This window comes from Wyeomyia smithii, chromosome 2, assembly GCF_029784165.1.
Source record: "Wyeomyia smithii strain HCP4-BCI-WySm-NY-G18 chromosome 2, ASM2978416v1, whole genome shotgun sequence".
Taxonomy (NCBI): Eukaryota; Metazoa; Arthropoda; class Insecta; order Diptera; family Culicidae; genus Wyeomyia; species Wyeomyia smithii.
This window is the reverse complement of record NC_073695.1, coordinates 161,738,299-161,759,777: the sequence shown is the minus strand read 5'-3', so window position 1 is coordinate 161,759,777 and position 21,479 is coordinate 161,738,299. Positions and strand designations below refer to the sequence as shown.

At 39.9% G+C, this 21,479-nt stretch overlaps 1 protein-coding gene across 1 annotated transcript in view; it reads left to right on the top strand.

The window, feature by feature from the left end:
* Positions 1–21,274, top strand: part of LOC129721968 (WD repeat and FYVE domain-containing protein 3) — a 280,812-nt gene extending 259,538 nt beyond the window's left edge. Inside the window, exons 29-31 of the mRNA XM_055675111.1 lie at positions 13,312–13,671; positions 13,728–13,845; positions 20,850–21,274. Coding sequence (XP_055531086.1) covers positions 13,312–13,671; positions 13,728–13,845; positions 20,850–21,012 — 641 coding nt within the window. The 3' untranslated portion in view covers positions 21,013–21,274. The remainder of the gene's footprint in view (positions 1–13,311; positions 13,672–13,727; positions 13,846–20,849) is intronic.
* Positions 21,275–21,479: the final 205 nt, after the last annotated feature.

The window sequence follows — 21,479 nt, the reverse complement described above, 5'->3', positions numbered from 1 at the left end:
AATGTGGAAGGTAATCACGGTAGCGACCATTTGCCTATTCTTATTTCAATTAATAACGGGTCGACTCGCATGCGACCAATTGACATTCCGTATGACCTCACACGGAATGTCGATTGGAAGTTATACGAGGAAATGATTTCAAAAGCGGTCGAGTCGATTCAACATCATCCACCACTTGAAGAATACAACCTCCTCGCGGGCTTGATTCTTGACGCCACGTTGCAAGCCCAAACGAAGAAATATCCCCGGCGTAACGATCAAAGAACGGCCTCCCACTCCGTGGTGGGACCAAGAGTGCTCCGATGTCTACCCGCAAAGATCCGACGCGTTTAAGGCCTACCAGAAGGGAGGTATACCTGGCGACTATTTACGGTATTCGGAGCTTAATACCAAGCTTAAAAGTTTGGCTAAAGCAAAGAAACGCGGATATTGGCGTCGGTTCGTGAACGAGACGTCGAGGGAGACATCGATGAGCACTCTTTGGAACACAGCCCGAAGAATGCGGAATCGCGTAACGGTCAACGAAAGCGAGGAGTCTTCAAGTCGGTGGATATTTGATTTTGCCAGGAAAGTATGTCCGGACTCTGTTCCTGAGCAAAACATTGTTCGCGATACGTCTCCGGGCCACGACGCGATAGAATCACCTTTCACGATGGCAGAATTTTCAGTTGCCCTCCTGTCCTGTAACAATAACGCGCCTGGGTTCGATAGAATCAAATTCAACTTGTTGAAGAATCTACCCGGCAATGCCAAGAGGCGCTTGTTGAACTTGTTCAATAAGTTCCTGGAGGAAAACATTGTACCGCAGGATTGGAGGCAAGTGAAGGTGATAGCCATCCAAAAACCAGGGAAACCAGCTTCTGATCACAACTCTTATAGGCCGATTGCAATGCTATCCTGTATCCGGAAATTGATGGAAAAAATGATACTCCGTCGTTTAGACCATTGGGTCGAATCAAATGGTCTACTATCAGATACTCAATTTGGCTTCCGCCGTGCCAAAGGGACGAATGATTGTCTTGCGTTGCTTTCAACAGATATTCAGCTGGCGTATGCTCGCAAAGAACAAATGGCGTCTGCGTTCTTGGACATTAAGGGGGCTTTTGATTCCGTTTCTATTGACATTCTTTCGGGTAAACTTCACCGACAAGGATTTTCTCCAATTTTGAACAATTTTTTGCACAATTTGTTGTCCGAAAAGCACATGCATTTTACGCACGGCGATTTGGCAACTTTTCGCATTAGCTACATGGGTCTTCCCCAGGGCTCATGTTTAAGCCCCCTTCTTTACAACTTTTATGTAAATGACATCGACGAATGCCTGGCAAATTCATGCACGATAAGACAACTTGCAGACGACAGTGTAATCTCTGTTACAGGAGCCAAAGCTGCCGATTTGCAAGGACCATTGCAAGATACCTTTGACAATTTGTCTGCTTGGGCTTTACAGCTAGGTATCGAATTCTCTCCGGAGAAGACTGAGATAGTATTTTTTTTCTAGGAAGCATGAACCTGCTCAGCTTCAAACACAAATAATGGGTAAAACGATTACTCAGGTTTTGGTACACAAATATCTTGGTGTCTGGTTCGACTCTAAAGGCACCTGGGGTTGTCACGTGAGGTATCTGATGAAAAAATGTCAACAAAGAGTGAATTTTCTTCGTACAATAACCGGACAATGGTGGGGAGCACACCCAGGAGACCTTATAAGGCTTTACCAAACAACGATACTGTCTGTTATTGAGTACGGGTGTTTCTGCTTCCGCTCCGCAGCAAACACACATTTGATCAAACTGGAGCGAATACAATATCGTTGTTTGCGTATCGCCTTGGGTTGCATGCAGTCGACCCAAACGATGAGTTTGGAGGTCTTAGCTGGAGTACTACCATTGAAAAACCGCTTCTGGAGCCTGTCTTCTCGTATTCTAATCAAATGTGAGGTCTTGAACCGTCCCGTGATTGAAAATTTTGAAAGGTTAATCGAACTTAATTCTCAAACCCGTTTTATGACATTGTATTTCAATCACATGTCCCAAAATATTAACCCTTCTTCGAATATTCCAAATCGTGTCGACTTATCAAATACTTCTGATTCTACTGTGTTTTTCGATACATCCATGATAGAAGAAACTCGTGGAATCCCGGATCATTTACGCGTGCAGCAGATCCCTAAATTTTTTTCCAATAAATATCGAAACATCAACTGCGACAATATGTACTACACTGACGGATCACTTCTTGATGGGTCCACTGGCTTCGGTATCTTCAATAACAATTTAACCGTCTCCCATAAGCTCGATAATCCTGCTTCTGTTTACGTCGCAGAATTAGCTGCAATTCAGTACACCCTAGGGATTATCGAAAAAATGCCCACGGACCATTATTTCATCTTTACGGACAGTCTCAGTTCCATTGAGGCTCTCCGATCGATGAAAGATGATAAGCACTCTCCGTATTTCCTGGGGAAAATACGGGAACATCTGAGTGCTTTATCCGAAAAATCTACTCAGATTACCTTAGCGTGGGTCCCTTCTCACTGCTCGTTACCGGGTAATGAGAAAGCGGACTCTTTGGCTAAGGTGGGCGCAACAAACGGTGATATTTATGAAAGACCAATTGCCTTTAATGAATTTTTCGCATTTGTACGTCAGAATACGATCATCAGTTGGCAAAATGCTTGGACCAAGGGGGAACTGGGAAGGTGGTTACATTCCATAATCCCCAAGGTATCGACGAACCCGTGGTTCAAGGGGTTGGATGTAGGTCGGGATTTCATTTGCGTGATGTCCCGGCTTATGTCCAATCACTATAGATTTGACGCGCATCTCCGTCGTGTTGGACTCGGGGAGAGTGGTATATGTGCCTGTGGTGAAGGTTATCACGACATAGAGCACGTTGTTTGGTCATGCCCTGTACACCGTGACGCCAGGTCTAGATTAATAGCTTCCCTGCAGGCCGAAGGTAGGCAGCCGGCTGTTCCTGTTCGTGATGTCTTGGCGAGCCGTGACCTATCATACATGTCCCTTATATACGTTTTCCTGAAATCCATCCACGCCCCAGTTTAGTCCTATCCCCTTCCACCTACATCCAACCAAACGACAAGAACACGTTAAGACCCCGGATCCGGAAACAGCAATCAGACCCGCACGATACTCTCAAGGCCCGATGGAAACAACCCAATATGCCAGTCCGTAATATCTTGGCCCAGCAGCGGAACAAATTTAACATGCTGCTTACCTATGGCAATGAAAACCATCAAACAGCAAACCTGTGCTTTTAATGCAAAATATTCTAGCTTTAAGTTAGATTTAGTTTCAGCTCGTAGTCGGCAGCGAGGATAAAAAATTTGCTTTTAGTTATTAAGATACTTTAGAAAGTAAGCTACCAGATATAATTGGCGCCGTTAAACATTGAATTGTATTTGTGCCGTGTCAAATAAACTATAGATGAAGAAAAAAAAAAAAAGTCTTGAGTAGGCATCCCAAGTGTACATTTATTTTTTTACTGTCTTCCGTGAGGATTTTAGTTGGTGCTGTTTGTTCGTGATACCTATCCAGGATGGTAGTCGGTAGTCACATTGAGAACGTATTGGCAACAGAGCATTACAAAAGAAAACGAAAAATGTACTCCATGTGTCGATTTGGCATTATTTGGAGGATTTCCTCGGAAATGCGAAAGTAGAAAAGAGAAGAAGCTGTTTTTATTCAGACGTTGGCGACAGATTCTAGGTTATACAGATTCTAGGTTGGCGATCTCCGGTTCCTGGGAAACAGCCGAAAATGATCGAATAACACCCAATATGGGTGCTTCCTCAACCAGAATTACGCTCAGAGGCCAGAAATTATCTTAAATACCATTTTGAAATCCAAGATGGCGACTTCCGGTTTGTGAAAAACAGTCCAAAATAACCAAATACCATCCAATATGAGTATCTCTGGAGTCAGAATGATGCAATGAGCAAACAATTGACCTCAGGCACCATTTTAAATTGCTGAATGGCAACTTCTAGGAAACAGTCTGGTTGGTTAAAATTTCGGCTGAGCAGTCTTGAATAAGTAGAACGATCTGTTTTTTTTTTTTTTTTTTTTTTAACCAGATTGTTCTACTTATTCAAGACTGCTCAGCCGAAATTATAACCAACCATCGTGCAATTCCCAACAGTCAAACTCTCATACAACAATCATGACCGAATAATATTTAGTATGGATATTTCCGTAATCGAGATGATGCATAGAAACCAAACATTGACCCTGGACGCCATTTTGAATTTAAACACGACTACTTTTAGTTTCTGGAAAACAACCAAAATAACTAAATACCTCCCAATAAAGGTATTTACGATGTCAGATTAATGCCAGAAAATCTGCTGAAAATGACCGAATACCACCCAATATGATATATTCAGAATTATTTGACTTTGATAATATCCTATGGCCGATTCGTCGTGCATTTGCTGACTTTAAACACATCGCAAGGAATCAATGAATTTGGAACGTTCAGATAGTATGATAGCACAATTAAATTATGTTGAAGCCTCATATATCGTTCAAAGCAGGTAGTTTTAAATAGTCTTTGAATTTCTTTTCTTTCCATAACTTTTGAGCCACATACCAAATTGTTATGAAGTTTGTTATTTGTAAGTTTGAGAGATGACTCGTTCGTATGGCACTAGTTATGTTCAAATAAGTCATGTAATCTTTGAGCTAATAGACTTTCGTTGTTTTATTAACAATTTAATACATAACGGTTGCTTAAGTTCGATTATAATCAAATGAAATGGGAACGTATAGGGCAGCCAAACTTTGAAAGCACGTGTTCAATCATAATTCATCAGTTACCCCTTAACTAGCCCGCTCATCTGATAATCATATTGATCAAATCGTGTAGTTTCTGAGATAATGGAGTTTCGTGATTTTCACATTTCGGTACATTACAGACGAAGTTACAGTGAAATTTTATAGGGTGTTATGGGGCAGCTAAACTTATTAATTGACACTAATTTTGTAGAAATCGGGTCAGCCATCTCTGAGAAAAGTGAGTGAGTCCAAGTAGTCTTCGGAATATGTTTCTTTTCATAGTTGAATTTCACATTTTTAAACATAACAGGCAAAGTAATAGTCCGATGGTAAAACAAATCAATAGGGTCTTATGGGGCAACTAGACCTTCCATTTGACACTAATTTCATGAAAATCGACCCAGCCATCTCTGAGAAACATGAGTGAGACTGAACAGTCTCCAGAACACGTTTCTATTCATAACTTTTGAACCACATGTTCAATCTTTATAATCTTTAGGTCTTATGGGGCAACTAAACCTCTCATTTGCAATTAATTTCATGCAAATCGGTCCAGCCATCTCCGAGAAAAGTGAGTGAGAATGAAAATCTGCACATACACACACACATATACATACACACATACATACAGAAAATGCTCAGCTCGTCGAGCTGAGTCGAGTGATATATGTCATTCGGCCCTTTGGAGCACTTTTATACTTTTGGTTTTGCAAGTTATTGCTATACCTTTCTAGGAGAAAGGCAAAAACGCATTAAAATAACAAAACTGTATGAAATCTTTATTTGAGTCGATAAATTGGTTTATGCCATTTACTTTTTAAAGATAATTTCAATCAAATGTTGGCCACGGCTACGTTTTGAATGCTCCATACGAAAAGTCCAATTTTGGGTCACTTTTTCGAGCATTTCGGCTGGTATCTCGCGAATAACGCGTGTAATGTTGTCTTCCAAGGCTGGAATTATTGTTGGCTTATCCGCATAGACGAGAGACTTAACGTAGCCCCGCAAAAAATAATCTAGCGGTGTTAAATTGCAAGATCTAGGCGGCCAATTCACCGGTCCATTTCGTGAGATGAATTGCTCACCGAACTCATTCCGTCCATTGATTCGCGCGATGTGTGGCACGTTGCTCCGTCTTGCTGAAACCACATGTCAACAAGACCCAGCTCTTCCATTTCCGGTAAAAAATCAGAAATCATCGCGCGATAGCGAGCGCCATTGACCGTAACGTTGCGATTTTGATCATCTTTGAAGAAGTACGGACCAATGATGCCTCCAGCGTGTAAACCGCACCAAACCGTGCATTTTTCTGGGTGCATTGGCGATTCTTGTATTGCCTCTGGTTATTAACATACCCATTTAACCAGAAATGAGCTTCGTCACTGAACACAATAAAATGGTCGTAATGCGCGAAAAACATTTTTTTACAAAGGACGAACTTTGGTAATAAAATTCGATTATTTGTAAGCGTTGTTCAGGCGTAAGTCTGTTCATGGTGAAATGGCAAACCAAGCTGAGTACATTAGACTTTGACAGCTGTCAGAATTCCCGCGTGAACTGTCAAATCTGAATACACAAAAAACCAAATAGCAAAAAAATCACCTTTTTAATTTAGTTCATTTTTATTTTTTTTTATTTTTTAAATTTTTTTAAAGGGGGGATTTGTTAGTAGCTTAAGTATTTATGATAAATATTAGTAAATAATGAGTATGTTTGTCCAAACACAAATGACACATTCTACCGTGACGTTACAACGTTTTGACTATTCTGTTGGCATCATTTTAATTCTGACTTGTATTTTTTCATGAAACCCTTTGATATTATTACAGATTCTGAAACAAAACGGTAGACAAAATTTCCTATAAGAATGATGTATAAGATATTGGTTTACTTTGTTTATGTTGCCTTGGAGAGTAAAAATGTAGCATGACGTTACAACGCGCGAGAAATTGAGGTGTCGGGACTTTCCTTACAAAAGTCACAAACTCTGCTCTGTTTGGAATTTTATTTCAATTTCTTCTTCCACGATTTGATAACAAATAATAATCAAACATTTTGCCATGTTTAGAGTGCCTATAACTGGTAACATCTATATTTGAGAAGCTTTTATATTTCGTGACGTTACAACGCTCATTTTTCAGCAAGGGGTATTCTCACTCCGTTGTAACGTCACGAAAATATGAATCAGTCGATATCCATTATTTATCACATATTTCTTAGACATTTTCATATGAAATAGTTCAATATATGATTTTATATATTTCTACTACTACTTTATGCACTTGGTTTGTGGGGTTATCCATAAACTACGTAGCAAATTTACTTTGTCGTTTAATGTTTGGGCATGCAGAACCAAACTTAAACTTGGAGATTTTCAGTGAAGGAATGTGAGTTATGATCAAATGAATTCTTTTCATGAGTGACATATGTATCATAAATATTCTCAAAAGTGTCTTATATGACATTATGTGTAGAACATATTAAATTTATTTTTATTGTAGTTTTTTCACAATGTCTGAGTACGTTAGCAGCTTATTCAGCATTTATATTAAAAACAAGTTTACAAATGTGTCCTTAATTCCAATAAATACAAGAAACCTTTCAAAAATTATAATAATAACACAAAAATGCCGCTGTTTAGCTCTTTTCGCTCCCGTAAGATTTCTTTGATTTTTTAAAACTAACACTACTCATTCAAGAAAATTCGAGTGCATTTTTGCCGCTGAAGATTTTTTCATCTAGACTTTCCCCAAAAATTATTCCAATTCGTTAAATGTGGTGATGTCACGTCTCGTAATTGCGATAACCATCACATTCGGAAGATTGGCTTGAGCGATGCGGACGAAGTATTCATTTCATTGATACGGTTACATTGCGTCAATAGTCTCTTAGGGAACATTCGCATGTTACGTAACGCGGCAGTTGACAATTTTCAATCCTCCCTCACGCAATGCATTGTAATGTAATATAATAGAACAATATTAGAATTTTTTAGAATGTAACGTTACTCATGGATGACCCACAGTTTAATAATTAAAAACATTAATCCATTTTACAAAATTTATTCTCTGTTATATGACATATGTAACGAGAACTAATTTAGACGCATCAAGTATGTTTTTAAACATAGACGAATATTATATAAGGGGAGAAAAAAAATTTCGCGACGTTACAACGCAAATTAAACCCGGTTGTATCTCAAGTTGTATTCAACCTAGCTGCGATCTTTTAGTATCAAATTAAAGGTATTCTTGAGTATAAAGAGGAAACGAAATATTATTTTGATTAAATGTAAGGAGTTTCCATGAAGTAAAAAACTGTACTTTTTTCGTGACGCTCCAACGCTAAATTACCCCTGTTTTCATATTGGCCTCAGATCAACATATTTGAAATTTCACTTCAAAACCCTTTAGGCATCGAATAAAGCACTTATTTCACAGTCATATAACATAAAAAATGTTTTATAAATACATACTCCTGATCATTTGTAGCCATTTAAAAAATATGTAACCAAAAACGCTTGTTTTTTGATAATTTTACTTGAACTTTGCAATTAGTTTTCTACAGTTTCTTAAATACTATAAATTTGACATTTACGTTTTTGGAAGGTTCAAACACTATAGAATCTAGGAAAAATATTTACATTGCTGAAATATGCATTTCAAAAATTGGTTTGTTGGTGTAGCTTCGCAGAGAATGTGTCAAATGGTGACTTCTCAACACTGTTAGAAATTTGTAATTTTAATTGTTAGGATTTGTTTGCTTTCGCAATTAGGACTTATCATTCGTAGGGATTTAAACCTACTTGACAGAAAAGGGGAAGTAAACTTACAACTAACTTAATTGCTAACTTATTGGCTATAAAGAGAGCTTATCGTAGCAATTGACGATTGCAACGATTTCTGTCGAAAATTGTTAATAATTTTATTTGACATAACTTCTAATGGTTCAACACCAGTAAGTGTATGTAATTCGAGTGTACCAAACCAAGGAGGACGCTTCAAAATCATTTTCAGAATTCTATTCTAAATCCTTTGGAGCGTTTTCTTCCTTGTTGAACAGCAACTTGACCAGATCGGTACAGCATAAAGCATTGCTGGTCTAAAAATTTGTTTGTTAATCAAAAGTTTGTTCTTTAAACAAAGTTTAGAATTCCTGTTAATGAGAGGATATAAACATCTCGTATATTTGATGCACTTGGCTTGTATACTCTCAATGTGCTCTTCGAAAATAAGTTTTTTATCGTAAATTAGTCCCAAGTACTTAACTTGTCAGACCAACTTAAAATAACCCCATTCATCTTGACAACGTGATTATTGTTTGACTTGAGGAAAGAAGCCCTAGTCTTATGAGGAAAAATTTGAGTTTTAGAAGCATTGGGAGAGATTTTCCACTTCTGCAAGAAAAAATATCTAAACTTTTCTGCAATCGACTGCATATGACACGAAGACTTTTTCCTTTTACGGAAATGCTTGTGTCATCACAGAACAATGACTTTGTGCATCCTGGAGGCAAATTAGGAAGATCTGAAGTGAATATGTTGTACAGGACTGGGCCCAAGACAGAACCTTGAGGCACACCTGCTCTGACAGGAAATCTATCAGATTTTGAATTCTGATAGACAACCTGCAGAGTTCGATCAGTAAGATAAGTTTTCAAAATTTTGATTGGGAAAATTGGAAAATTAAATGTTTGCAATTTCGCAATCAAACCTTTATACCAAACACTGTCGAATGCCTTTTTTATGTCTAAAAGAGCAGCTCCAGTGAAATAACCTTCAGATTTGTTAGCTCGTATCATATTAGTAACTCTGAGCAATTGATGAGTAGTGGAATGCCCATGGCGAAATCCAAACTGTTCATCTGCAAAAGTTGAATTTTCGTTGATGTGTGACATCATTCTGTTGAGAATAATTCTCTCAAACAGTTTACTTATTGAAGAAAGCAAACTGATTGGTCGATAACTTGAAACTTCAGCTGGATTCTTATCCGGTTTTAAAATTGGAGTAATTTTTGCATTTTTCCATAATTTGGGAAAATATGCAATTATGAAGCAGCAATTGAAAATTTTTATTAAAAATTCCATTGTGCTCTCAGGGAGATGTTTGATTAATATGTTAAAGATTTCATCGTCACCAGGTGCTTTCATGTTTTTGAAATTTCTAATAATTGATTTAATCTCATTCAAGTTAGTTTCAATTATGTCTGCAGGTAAAAAAATCTGGGGAGAAATTAAATCAAATTTACGTGTGACTTCATTTTCAATTGTGCTCACAAAATTCAAATGTGAGTTATGAACACTCTCAAACTGCTGAGCAAGTCTTTGAGCCTTTTGTTCATTGGATACTAGAAAACGTTCTCCATCGTTTAAAACTGGAATAGGCTTTGAAGGTTTCTTAAGAATCTTCGACAGCTCCCAAAAGAGTTTTGAATATGGTTTCAATTTTTCAACTTTAGTCTCAAAATTTTGATTCCTCAGAAGAGTAAATCTATGTTTAATCTCTTTCTGTAAATCTTTATGAATAGTTTTAAAAACAGGGTCACGAGAACGTTGATATTGACGTCTGCAGACATTTTTCAAAAGAATTAGAAGTTGACTCCTTAAAATCAGTTTTTTTTCTATAATTTTGTCTGTGATAATCAAAACAATGCTCCCATATGGTCTCGAGGTACGATGCTGGTCTAACAAGCCAATCGTCGTAGGTTCGATTCTCGGTTCGGGAGGGACTGTTAGTGTCAGTAGGACAATTATTCGACAATTATTGGTGAATCAAATTTCACTTGAGCCTTTGGAACAGAATAATTTCTGGCATCAATAATTGCACATTTCAATGCTTCCAAAGCGAATTCAATATTCACTTCGTTTTGCAAATCAAGCTCATTATTGAAATGTCTCTCAATATGAGTTTTGTATCTTTTCCAATTCGCCTTGTTATAATTAAAAACAGAGCTCATAGGGTTTAAAACTGATTCATGTGATAAAGAGAAGGTTATTGGAAGATGGTCAGAATCAAAGTCAGCATGTGTGATCAAATCACTACATACATGACTTTGATCTGTTAGCACCAAATCAATTGTTGATGGGTGTCTTACAGAAGAAAAGCATGTAGGACTATTCGGAGACAAAATAGAATAGTATCCTGAGAAACAATCATTGAAAAAAATTTTGCCATTGGAATTACTTTGAGAATTATTCCATGATCGATGTTTAGCGTTAAAATCGCCGATTATAAAAAATTTCGAACGTTTTCTGGTGAGTTTTTGTAAATCATCTTTAAAATAATTTTTGTGCTCGCGTGTGCATTGGAATGGTAAATATGCTGCGGCAATAAATAAAATCCCAAGTTCAGTTTGAACTTCAATTCCCAAAGTTTCAATAACTTTCGTCTCAAGACGGGGAAGAGCACGATGTTTGATCGGCGATGAATAACAATTGCAACTCCACCGCCGGAACCCTGAATCCTATCATATCTATGAACCACGTAATTGGGATCATATTTTAATTTATGTTAGGTTTCAAAAATGTTTCAGTAATAATTGCAATATGCACATTATCAACTGTTAAAAAATTAAAAGCTCATTCTCATTGGCCTTCAATGAGCGAGCATTCCAATTTAAAATTTTGATTGGTTTATTTAAAATCATTGCTAAATCTTAAACTAGAAACAATTTTAATTGTAAACCTTGTAACTATTTGGATGGCTTCAAACATTGATTTTGCCTGCAACATGGCGTTCATGAGATCGAACATTGCCTGTTGCAGAAAAGAAAGTTTACCTACCGTAATAGGCCCCAGGCAGTTGACATTAGAAAAAATGTTTTCGGTAGTAATATTAGCTGGGGTAATAGGTGTACATTTATTTTCCACCATGTTTTGCTTACCTCCCATATTAACGGTCATTTTCGAACTACCAATATTAGGCGGTAGAATGTTCGAACTACCTGTAACCTGTGCATATGTTAAACGAGCATGCAAAGGAGTTGAGAAAGTGGGTGGTATTGGTACGCTTGGAGAATTCTGTTTTGAAGCTCGTCCCGATTGGGAAACAGCAAAAAAATAAATCTGTGGGAAGAAGAAGTGTAAAGACTGCTAGGCGCCTCACCGACAGTCTTTGTGCAAAGAAAAGCATTCTCGACAATAGAGCGTCTGTGCACTGAAGGATGTGTGTATCGCATACCGAATGTTATATACAACCATACATGCTATCGTCGACATGGGAATAAGGTGCAAAGAAGAAAAAAACATTAGTGTATGGGAAACTAGACAGCAACGTTATAGTCGCAATATGTTTTATCTGTCGGCTGTCTCTATTTTGCCAATGCCATCACTGTCAGAGAGAGACGCTCTCGGAATCAAATCAAATCGAAATCAAAAAAATGTCATCGCTCAGTACATTTTGTTTCCCTTTCCTGTGGTCTTGAGAGAATCGTAGTTGAATGAATAAAATCTTGGAACATTTTGCATTGTTTTGACCAAAGCAAAGCCTTGGTGCTACATTCCGATTCGGAACTTGACCTTCTGTTTTTTATACACAGACTTCGCAGCCGACTGTTAAGTGTACAGGACAATTACGGAGCTAACGCTACGATCCTACTGACACTAACAGTCCCTCCCGAACCGAGAATCGAACCTACGACGATTGGCTTGTTAGACCAGCATCGTACCTCGAGACCATATGGGAGCATTGTTTTGATTATCACAGACAAAATTATAGAAAAAAAACTGATTTTAAGGAGTCAACTTCTAATTCTTTTGAAAAATGTCTGCAGACGTCAATAGAGAGGGGGGAGGGGGGTTCCAACAAAAAACTCTATTTTGTCGTGTCCAGCGTAGAGATAGGACATTGCAGTATTCAGCAATTGTTTTTCGTTTTAAATTTTCCACATTTTTGCCTAAGGAAGCTATCTGGTATATTGAAAATTAGGAAAAATATTTTTTTATCTAACTGTTAGGTGGATTGATCGAAAAACTAAAAACGCCAAAAGTAAGGCCTTGTTTTATGAAACAATTTTGCTGAAGACATTAAGTACATAAAATCTATTTTCACAGCCAAATCTGAAACGATTACGATTTTTCTAGTTTAGACCACTGTGCACTGTGGGATTTTCAAATAAATCTTTTCACCAATTGTTAATGTCTGGAAATATAACCCTTAAAAAGTGTAGAAACTATTTTGGAAGTTATTTCATAAAATGGTGGTTGAAAAACGTGCCTTACAATAGGTATTTCGTCGTTTCTATATCACTTTTTTGTACTTTACGACCGTCAGAAGGGCATTACTTAAAAATGTACCGTACGATGATTTTGAAATTTCGACCAGAGATTCTGGACGTCATAACGAATCGAATGGTGTACTCAGATTCTTTGGTGCATTTTTTTTATAATAACGGTCTGTGGGAACACCGTGAGTATATGTAGTTAAAAAGTTCAATTCACGCCCGTTTTAGTATGTTTAAATTCATTAAAATAACACATTGAATTTTCCAATAAGCCAAACAAACAACCCTATTTCCAGCAGGAACAGTTGTAAAATCATCATCTGCAAGCACTTTATATAAAAAGCAATCATTAGACCTCAATAAGGATAGCAACGTGAAAGATAAGGAAGATAACACTATGGAATCTTTAAATGTTGTGTCGAATATTAAAGCTGTGTCAATTGATCGTCATCTAAATCAGTTCAAATCGATAGATGAAAGACAACGAATACATAAGGGTGACAGCCACAAAACAAGGGATGTTTTTCGCTGGATACGACAATTAATATTTCGAACTAAGCTAACAATGCATACAGCATACGACCGTAAAGATAATATTGAGCCCGCAAGTATTACTTCATTGGCAATTTCGCTTGACCATAGAACAATTTTTGTTGGTAATTTTCTATAACTTTGCGACAAAGGAATCAGATGTATTTTAGAATAATTTCAGGTGATGCTAGAGGAAGAATATTCACATGGAGTGTAATTGATCAGCAGGCTAGTCGGAATGTTGCAGAGAGGTGGTTGAAGGATGGGCGCACAGAAACCTGTGTTGGATGTAATATGCGGTACGTATGGTAGGCCAGCCGTATTTTGTATTTGAACAGTCTTCATACTGATCATAAACGCATAATGGTCCTACGGGATTTTTCATCACCTTTAAGATAAACATATCTCTTCACAATACGTATACCATCAACAACACATATTTAATTTCAACAGGGCCAGTATGAAAATGATTGACTATGGTACAAAAACAGCGCGTTGGATTGGTATCATGCTCAACATTGTAATGTGTAGATAGAAAAAAACACTAAAAAAAGTTCAGAGTGAAATGAAAGTAAATTAGATTTTTAAGAAAGGTACTTTTTGGGTTATTTAATATTTGGTGACAATTTGGCATAAAAAAAAGTTTTTACTGTGTACATATTTTTTCTAGAACCGCAATTTTATTACCTACAACTTTAATGAAGACATCGTCAAGCATCCTGGCTACGTGTCCAGCACACTGAAGCCTGCCCGCTGTATTACCTTCACTATATCAGCATGTTTGTATACCTGGTACAACTCGTGATTCATGCGTCTGCGCCACACTCCACCTTCCAATTTACCGCCAAGTATCGATCGCAGAACTTTACGCTCAAAAGCTCCGAGCATCCATGCTTAATGTCGTAAAGGGCCACCGGGAGTATCAGCGTCCTATACAGCGCTAGTTTTGTGCGAGTTTGCAAACTACGGGACCTTAGCTGGTTACGCAGTCCGTAGAAAGCCCTGTTCGCAGCTGCAACTCGTCGTTTCACTTCACGGCTCATAACGTTGTCACATGTCACAAGCGAACCAAGATAAACGAATTCGTCAACCACTTCAAATCGTTCCCCATCTATCTCCACCTCAGCACCAACACCACGGGGACTCCCACGCTCTCTGCCAGCTACCATGTACTTCGTTTTGGTAGAGTTAATGACAAGTCCCAATCTCGCTGCTTCTCTCTTGAAAGGTACGAAAGCCTCCTCCACGGCCTTACGGTTGATACCGATGATATCGACGTCGTCTGCAAAACCAAGAAGCATGTGAGATTTCGTAATGATAGTACCGTTTCTTTCGACGTTTGCTCATCGTACTGCACCCTCAAGAGCGATGTTAAACAGCAGGTTGGAGAGCGCATCCCCCTGCTTCAGTCCATCCAACGTTACGAACGCGGCTGATGTCTCACCAGCTATCCGCACGCACGATTTTGATCCCTCCAGTGTCATACGACTCAGCTTTATTAGTTTCGTAGGGAAACCGTGTTCCAGCATGATCTGCCACAGCTCGTTTCTTTTCACTGAGTCGTATGCCGCCCTGAAGTCCACAAACAGATGGTGAGTCGATAAGTTGTACTCCCGGAACTTATCGAGGATCTGTCGCAGGGTGAAAATTTGATCCGTCGTGGAACGCCCTTGTCGAAAACCAGCCTGGTATTCGCCAACAAAGGATTCCGTTAGCGGTCTCAATCTGAAGAACAGGAAACGGGAGAGCACTTTGTATGCGGAGTTGAGCAACGTTATCCCTCGATAGTTGCCACAATCCAATCGATGGCCCTTCTTATAGATAGGGCATATGAGGCCTTCCAACCAGTCGTTCGGCATTTGTTCGTCCGCCCAGATTCTTAGTATTATCTGGTAGATCTCATAGTACAGCCGCTCGCTTCCCGCTTTTAGAAGTTCGGCTGGGATACCTTCCTTCCCAGCGGCCTTGCCGTTTTTCAGCTCACTAATCGTCTTTTTCACCTCCTCCTGTGTCGGTGGCTCCACAGCTTGTTCGTCACTCATAATCGTCATCCTGTTCCTGCTCTGCTCATCCGGCTCCTCACCGTTCAATAGCGCCAGAAAATGCTCCTTCCACCTGGCTGCAACCGTCGGTTTATCAGTAAGCAGGTTGCCGTCCTTGTCATTACACATGACCGGCACAGGGAAATTCCTGCTTCTGACTCTGTTGACAGTTCTATAGAATCTCCGCACGTCATTTTGAGCATAGCTGTCCTCTGCGCTGGCGAGCACCTGCTCCTCGTACTCGCGCTTCTTCCGACGGTGGGTTCTATTTTCGGCAGCTCTTGCCACCCTGTACCTCTCTCTGTTCTGACGCGTAGCCGCAGTGAGCATGCGGCTCCTGGCACGGTTCTTCTCATCTGTCGCTTACTGGCACTCAGCATCGAACCAGCCGTTAGGCTGTCTTCCACGCGTCGTACCTACCACCTCTCTCGCAGTCGTTTCGATGGCGCCGTGAATACTGCTCCACAGCCCATTTATGTCTTCCACTCCTTCCTCCTGCTGTTCTGCGATCCGTTGATCCAGCTATCTGGCGTATTCTGCTGCCACGCCATCAGCTTTCAACCGCTTAATGTTGAAACGCGTCGTCCTCTCTGTGCGAGATTTCAGCACGTTCGACAACCGTGCGCGGATCTTACAAACGACGAGATAATGGTCAGAGTCAATGTTTGGTCCCCGACAAGACCTAACATCAGTAACATCCGAAAAGTGCCGATCGTCAATCAGTACGTGATCGATCTGGGAGCAGGCTTCTCCATTTGGATGCCTCCAGGTGTGTTTCCGAATATTCAAACGTGGAAAATAGGAGCTACATATGGCCATTCCTCTGGCCGCGGCAAAGTTTATCAGCCTCAGGCCGTTTTCATTTTTTGACGAGTGGAGGCTATGCCTTCTAATGATCGGACGGAATAATTCCTCCCTCCCAACCTGTGCGCTTGCGTCTCCGATGACGACTTTTACGTCGTGTTTTGGGCACTCGTCATAGATTCGCTCAATCTTGTCATAGAACTCATCTTTGACTTCATCGGATTTGTCGTTTGTCGGTGCGTAGGTGTTGATTAAACTGTAGTTGAAGAATTTGCCCTTAATCCTCAACACGCATATACGGTCATCTACGGGCCTCCACCGGATGACTCTTGTTTTCTGATTTCCCAGCACTACGAAACCGACGCCCCGTTCCGCTGCTTTGCCGCCACTGTAGTAGATGTGGTACTTGAAAGAAGTGCGTGCAATAGGGTCTACTGCACGGAATTCCCTTTCTCCGGAATTTGGCCACCGAACCTCCTGAATCGCTGCGATTTCGACTCCCTGCCGCTGAAGTTCTCGAGCAAGCAAGCCAGCCCGCGCCGGTTCATTGAAAGATCGGACGTTCCAAGTACCCAATTTCCAATCGTTTACCTTAATCTTTTTCCGTGTTCGTAGCCTAGGTCTTTGCCGATTGATCCGTTCCGTATTTCTAAATTCGTTGTTCGTGGTTGATGAAAGGTTTCGGTATGCTACCTTACCAGGGTCGCGATACCTACATCCTGCTGATGGGGCTGCCATCTTAGGTGTAGTTGGCGGGATACAGCATTCCATTATTCAGCCGCCCGCTCCGAGTCAGACGCTGTTGTACGCCGCCCCTATGGGGATACAGCCGCGTACGACCCCCTTCCCAGTCAGCATACTCCGCTAAGGTTACTCGTATTCCGGTCGGCACCACGTGGAGGTTGGGATAGGAGTTGCTGGACAGAGGTGAATGGCCACATTAGGGTCTCAAGTTACACGTGTCCAGCCATTTGCCAACCAGACGAGACGAGCTACTCGTCCAAAATCCAGCCGACTCGCAATCCGTAATACCAAAATTAGTCAGGCGAATAACTACCCGCTCGTTTTTGAAGATTTCCAGAACAAACGATGTTATTTTCAAAAGTTTTTCAAAAATATACATGAAAATAGACTCTTTGTTGATAAGACAACTGTTGATGAGACAACTATCCGTAGAACGGCAGTATAAACCCTCCCATTTCTCACGGAATGATTGCATTCTACCAATTTTCTTTTTATTATTGACATACATAAAAAATAAAGCTAGCGTTAATTCTAGTCAGTGCTGATAAAAGTCATTTTCCCCAGCAAAATTCTTCGAAAATTTCAGCCAATTATTTTCAACTTCACTTCCAATGATCGCAGCACTCTTTCAGATACACTAGATTTTCGTCCTAGTAACGTGCTGTGATACTCAGATGAAATAGATCGCGCGCATCGTTCACGGTTACGGAATAAAATTTGACGACAAATCCAACCAAATGATCTTCACTTCAAAGCGAAAAAGAAAAACAAACAGTCCACTCAACCAAAATGAACCTCACCGGAACACTTTTTCACTGTCACTGACCGATGCCTTGACAATCTTCGTTAACTGATAAACTGATTTTGTTGTCTTGCTTTCATCGTATGAAATATAATAAGGTGTTTTGACAGTTCTTACTTTACTTTACTTTACTTTAAAGGCGACAGACCGATTATCGATCCAATGCCGAATCCAGAATACGTCGCCATGTCCCTCGGTCTTGGGCTGCTATCCTCCAATCGCCCCTTACACCTGTTTCGCGTGCATCCTCGTCGACAGCACACATCCAACGAGTGCGGGGTCTACCTCGAAGTCGTCGACCTCTATCTGGATTCCTGCTAAATATAGCCTTCGCTTGACGCTCATCCGGTATTCTCGCTACATGCCCAGCCCACTGAAGCCTGCCGTGTTTTATCCGCTTGACTATATCCGCCGATTTGTATGCCTGGTACACTTCATGGTTCATGCGTCTGCGCCAAACACCATTTTCTAGTTTGCCGCCAAGGATTGAACGCAAAATCCTACGCTCAAAAACACCAAGAGCTCGCCGATCAGCCTCTTTCAGCGTCCATGATTCATGGCCGTAGAGGGCCACCGGAAGAATCAGTGTTTTATAGAGTGCAAGTTTAGTTCGAATTTGCAGACTGCGGGACCTTAGCTGGTTACGTAATCCGTAAAAGGCCCTGTTTGCGGCTGCTATCCACCTCTATATCTCACGGCTAACCTCGTTGTCACATGTCACTAATGTGCCCAGGTAAATAAATTCGTCGACTACTTCAAATGTTTCCCCATCTAGCACCACCGCAGCACCAACCTCCGACGGACTACCACGCACTCTGCCAGCCACCATGTATTTCGTTTTGGCAGAGTTTATGACAAGCCCTAATCTCGCAGCTTCTCTCCTGAGAGGTCCGAAGGCCTCTTCCAAAGCTCTACGGTTGATACCAATGATGTCGATATCGTCCGCAAAACCGAGAAGCATGTGCGACTTCGTAATGATGGTGCCGCTTCTCTGCACACCAGCCCTCCGTATAGCACCTTCCAATGCGATGTTGAACAATAAGTTCGACAGCCCGTCACCCTGCTTCAAACCATCTAACGTCACGAACGAGTCCGATATCTCACCGGCTATCCTGACGCTTGATGTAGAACCTTCAAGGGTGGCACGTATCAGCCTAATCAGCTTTGTTGGGAAGCCATGTTCCATCATAATCTGCCATAACTCATTCCTCTTGACTGAATCGTACGCTGCCCTGAAGTCTATGAACAGATGGTGCGTCTGCAAGTTGTATTCTCGAAATTTATCGAGGATTTGTCGCAAGGTAAACATTTGGTCCGTCGTGGAGCGTCCCCCTCGAAAACCGCATTGGTACTCGCCAACAAAGGTCTCCTGCAACGGCCTCAGTCTGTGGAACAGGATGCGGGAGAGAATTCTGTACACGGTATTGAGAAGTGTTATGCCCCGATAATTGCTAAAGTCCAGGCGATGGCCTTTTTTGTAGATCGGGTATATGAGACCCTCTAACCAGTCCGAGGGCAATTCTTCATCAGACCAGTTTTGACAGTTCACTTCCATGCAAAAAGCGGGAAGGGGAACTCTGAAAGGATTGTAAAAAAATAACGTTGTTAACGATGGATGCTTTTTTTCACTTTCACTCAAGAGTGTCAACAAATATCAACCCTGATTCCAGTTAAAGATACATGACAAAATACGTTTAAGTACAACCTGTTCTTTGTCCTTCCGATTAAGGTGAAACCACAGACTAACAGGATAATACGGATAATAGCAGTACTTTACGATAGTAACAGTGAACCGCCGCTGTAGTGTTCGCACTGTGTTGTGTATTTTGACATCAGCGCTTTTGTTGAACTTTTTTTTTGACAGTAAGATCAGATTAGGTATTTGACATGATTATTGCATTATCTATTTTATTAGGACACGGTCGATAACCGACAAGATACAGGGATTCGAAGTTTTCTAGTTTGACGTGAAACGTGGAAACGCGCAAAATTTGCATCATGGGGCCGTTCAATAATTACGTAAGCATATCATTGCACTTTTCCAACCGTCTCTCCGACACCGTAAGATTTTTTTAAACCCCCCCCCCCCTCTCCTAGTAAGATCTTACTGCCAGCCTATATAGAGATTTTTATTTAAGTTTTATCTTCTAGAAGCAAGCACAATACTTCGTTTCCTCTTCTGTCCTTAGTTCGAGTTAATCGTCCTTTCGTAATTTTCTTTTTATGAATTTTACCCCCCCCATCCCTTGTAAGATAGTGTAAGAAAATTGCACACCCTCCTCCTCCCTATTTGCTTACGTAATTATTGAATGGCCCCCATCTGACAACGAAGACCCACAAAATTGAGCCCACTTTTTCGGATCGGTTCATGCCGCGGAAATCTATGCATGCTAACTGATAGTTTGTCTTTCCGTATCTTGTATGATTAAATTTTTCGTGATTTTTAATGAGCAAAATGGCATTTTGAGACCTATGCTCTCCGTCAATTTCACAGAAATGGGCACCCTTCAATTTTCTAAACAATAAATTTTTTCGATGCCATATGTTTTAAAAATGCATAAAACGACGAGATCTGGTGTTATTTATAAATTTTGATCGAAAATCGACTTCTGGGATTTAGCCGTTTTCGGGGCAACCGAAGGTTTAATATGAAATATTCTAGAACTGGCTTCTGAAATGACTAACAACTCGTTCCAAACCAGATGTTAATTATTTTATAGTTCGTTAGCTATCTCTAACTCTATTTTCATTAGAATATTTCATTTATTTCTTATTAAGGTGGTTATAAACACAATTAGTCCCAGAAGGTCGATTTTCGGTCGTTTTTTTTTCAAATTTGTGCGAAATGAAAAAGTGTATATGTACTTTGGTAGTTTTGACACCACATTAAAGAATATCTGTTTTTTTTCAGATTTAATCGACAAGAGCGAAAAATATATTGTAAAAATTGCGGACAACAGTTCTGCAGTAAATGTTGTCATGTCGAACCTGGAATATTCAACTTAAGAATTCGTATTCCTTCTCGTATCTGTAATGTATGTTACTCCCAGTTAAAGGAAACATGTGATGTATAAATAGTAAGGTCACGTAGCACAAATATGTATATGTTCGATAGACTAGGATCAAGTTAAACATCATAGGTCTAGCTCTTGCAAATCTATATCTATATATTGTGAATAAAAATAGAAAGTGAATAAATTGTTGTGTTTGGAAATATTGTATGGTCCCAGTACTATAAGTGCAATGTAATATCGATTATAAATATACTAAATATATAATAGCAAATTGGTGTACACAAAAAAAATAAAGTTTGTTCTTTTTTTTGCAAAATTTTCATATGATGTAGGAAACAAAATGTATCGTATCTACGTTGCAGGCACTTCGGTAACATCCTGACTGCTCCTATACAAAGTACATTTACCTTGTTTTTGTTGGCTGTTGTGCGTTATGGTTATGAATTTTAGTTTAAGGAGTAAATGTAGTAATGAAGATAGAAAATTAAACTAACTGAAAATATGATTGTAGAAACTACGAAAAATAT